The sequence below is a fragment of the Alligator sinensis genome, unplaced genomic scaffold, assembly GCF_000455745.1.
Source record: "Alligator sinensis unplaced genomic scaffold, ASM45574v1 scaffold112_1, whole genome shotgun sequence".
NCBI classification, from domain to species: Eukaryota; Metazoa; Chordata; order Crocodylia; family Alligatoridae; genus Alligator; species Alligator sinensis.
This window is the reverse complement of record NW_005841892.1, coordinates 4285115-4285603: the sequence shown is the minus strand read 5'-3', so window position 1 is coordinate 4285603 and position 489 is coordinate 4285115. Positions and strand designations below refer to the sequence as shown.

Here is a 489-nt window from a genome sequence, read left to right as displayed (position 1 = left end):
TGTGTGGTGTGGTGGTGGTGTTTGGGGGGGGGGGGGTTGGGTGCATTTTTTTCCCCGTCCTCTGGTGGGTCAAAGCCATGTGTGATCGCTGGGAACTGGCGACTTGCAAACTGCAGTAGCCCCTTCGGAGTCAGGAGGGTCAAGTTCAGGCGGCGGAGAGAGCAGGGAAAACAACCCCCTTCTCCGCCTGCCTCCCGCGGCTCCCCCGGGGGCAGCAGCCACCCTTCGGGGCACTGCGGGGCCGGGGTGTGCTGTGCGGGGGGAGCTCTCCCCGGGGGACCCCCCCATCGGGGCGCTGGGCAAGCGGGGAGAGGAGATCTTGCATCCGATGAGCTGCAGTCACCCAGTCCTTGCTGCTGCTGCTGCTGCTGCTGTTGTTGTTGCTGCTGGAAGTTTTTACTGGGAATCATGACAAGCGGGGCACAGAGACCAGCATGAAGAGTAGTAAGTTTGGGACCAACTTTCTCTTTTTGGGGGAAGAGCAAGCCC

The 489-nt window shown here is 62.2% G+C and overlaps 1 protein-coding gene across 5 annotated transcripts in view; it reads left to right on the top strand.

Moving 5' to 3' along the window:
* The first annotated feature begins 94 nt into the window (after window positions 1–94).
* Window positions 95–489, top strand: part of TRPS1 (transcriptional repressor GATA binding 1) — a 277268-nt gene continuing 276873 nt past the window's right edge. For all 5 annotated transcript variants that reach the window (XM_025197225.1, XM_006018076.3, XM_025197223.1 and 2 more), the window contains exon 1: window positions 95–444. In XM_025197225.1, the coding sequence (XP_025053010.1) occupies window positions 435–444 (10 nt within the window). In that variant the 5' untranslated portion in view covers window positions 95–434. The remainder of the gene's footprint in view (window positions 445–489) is intronic.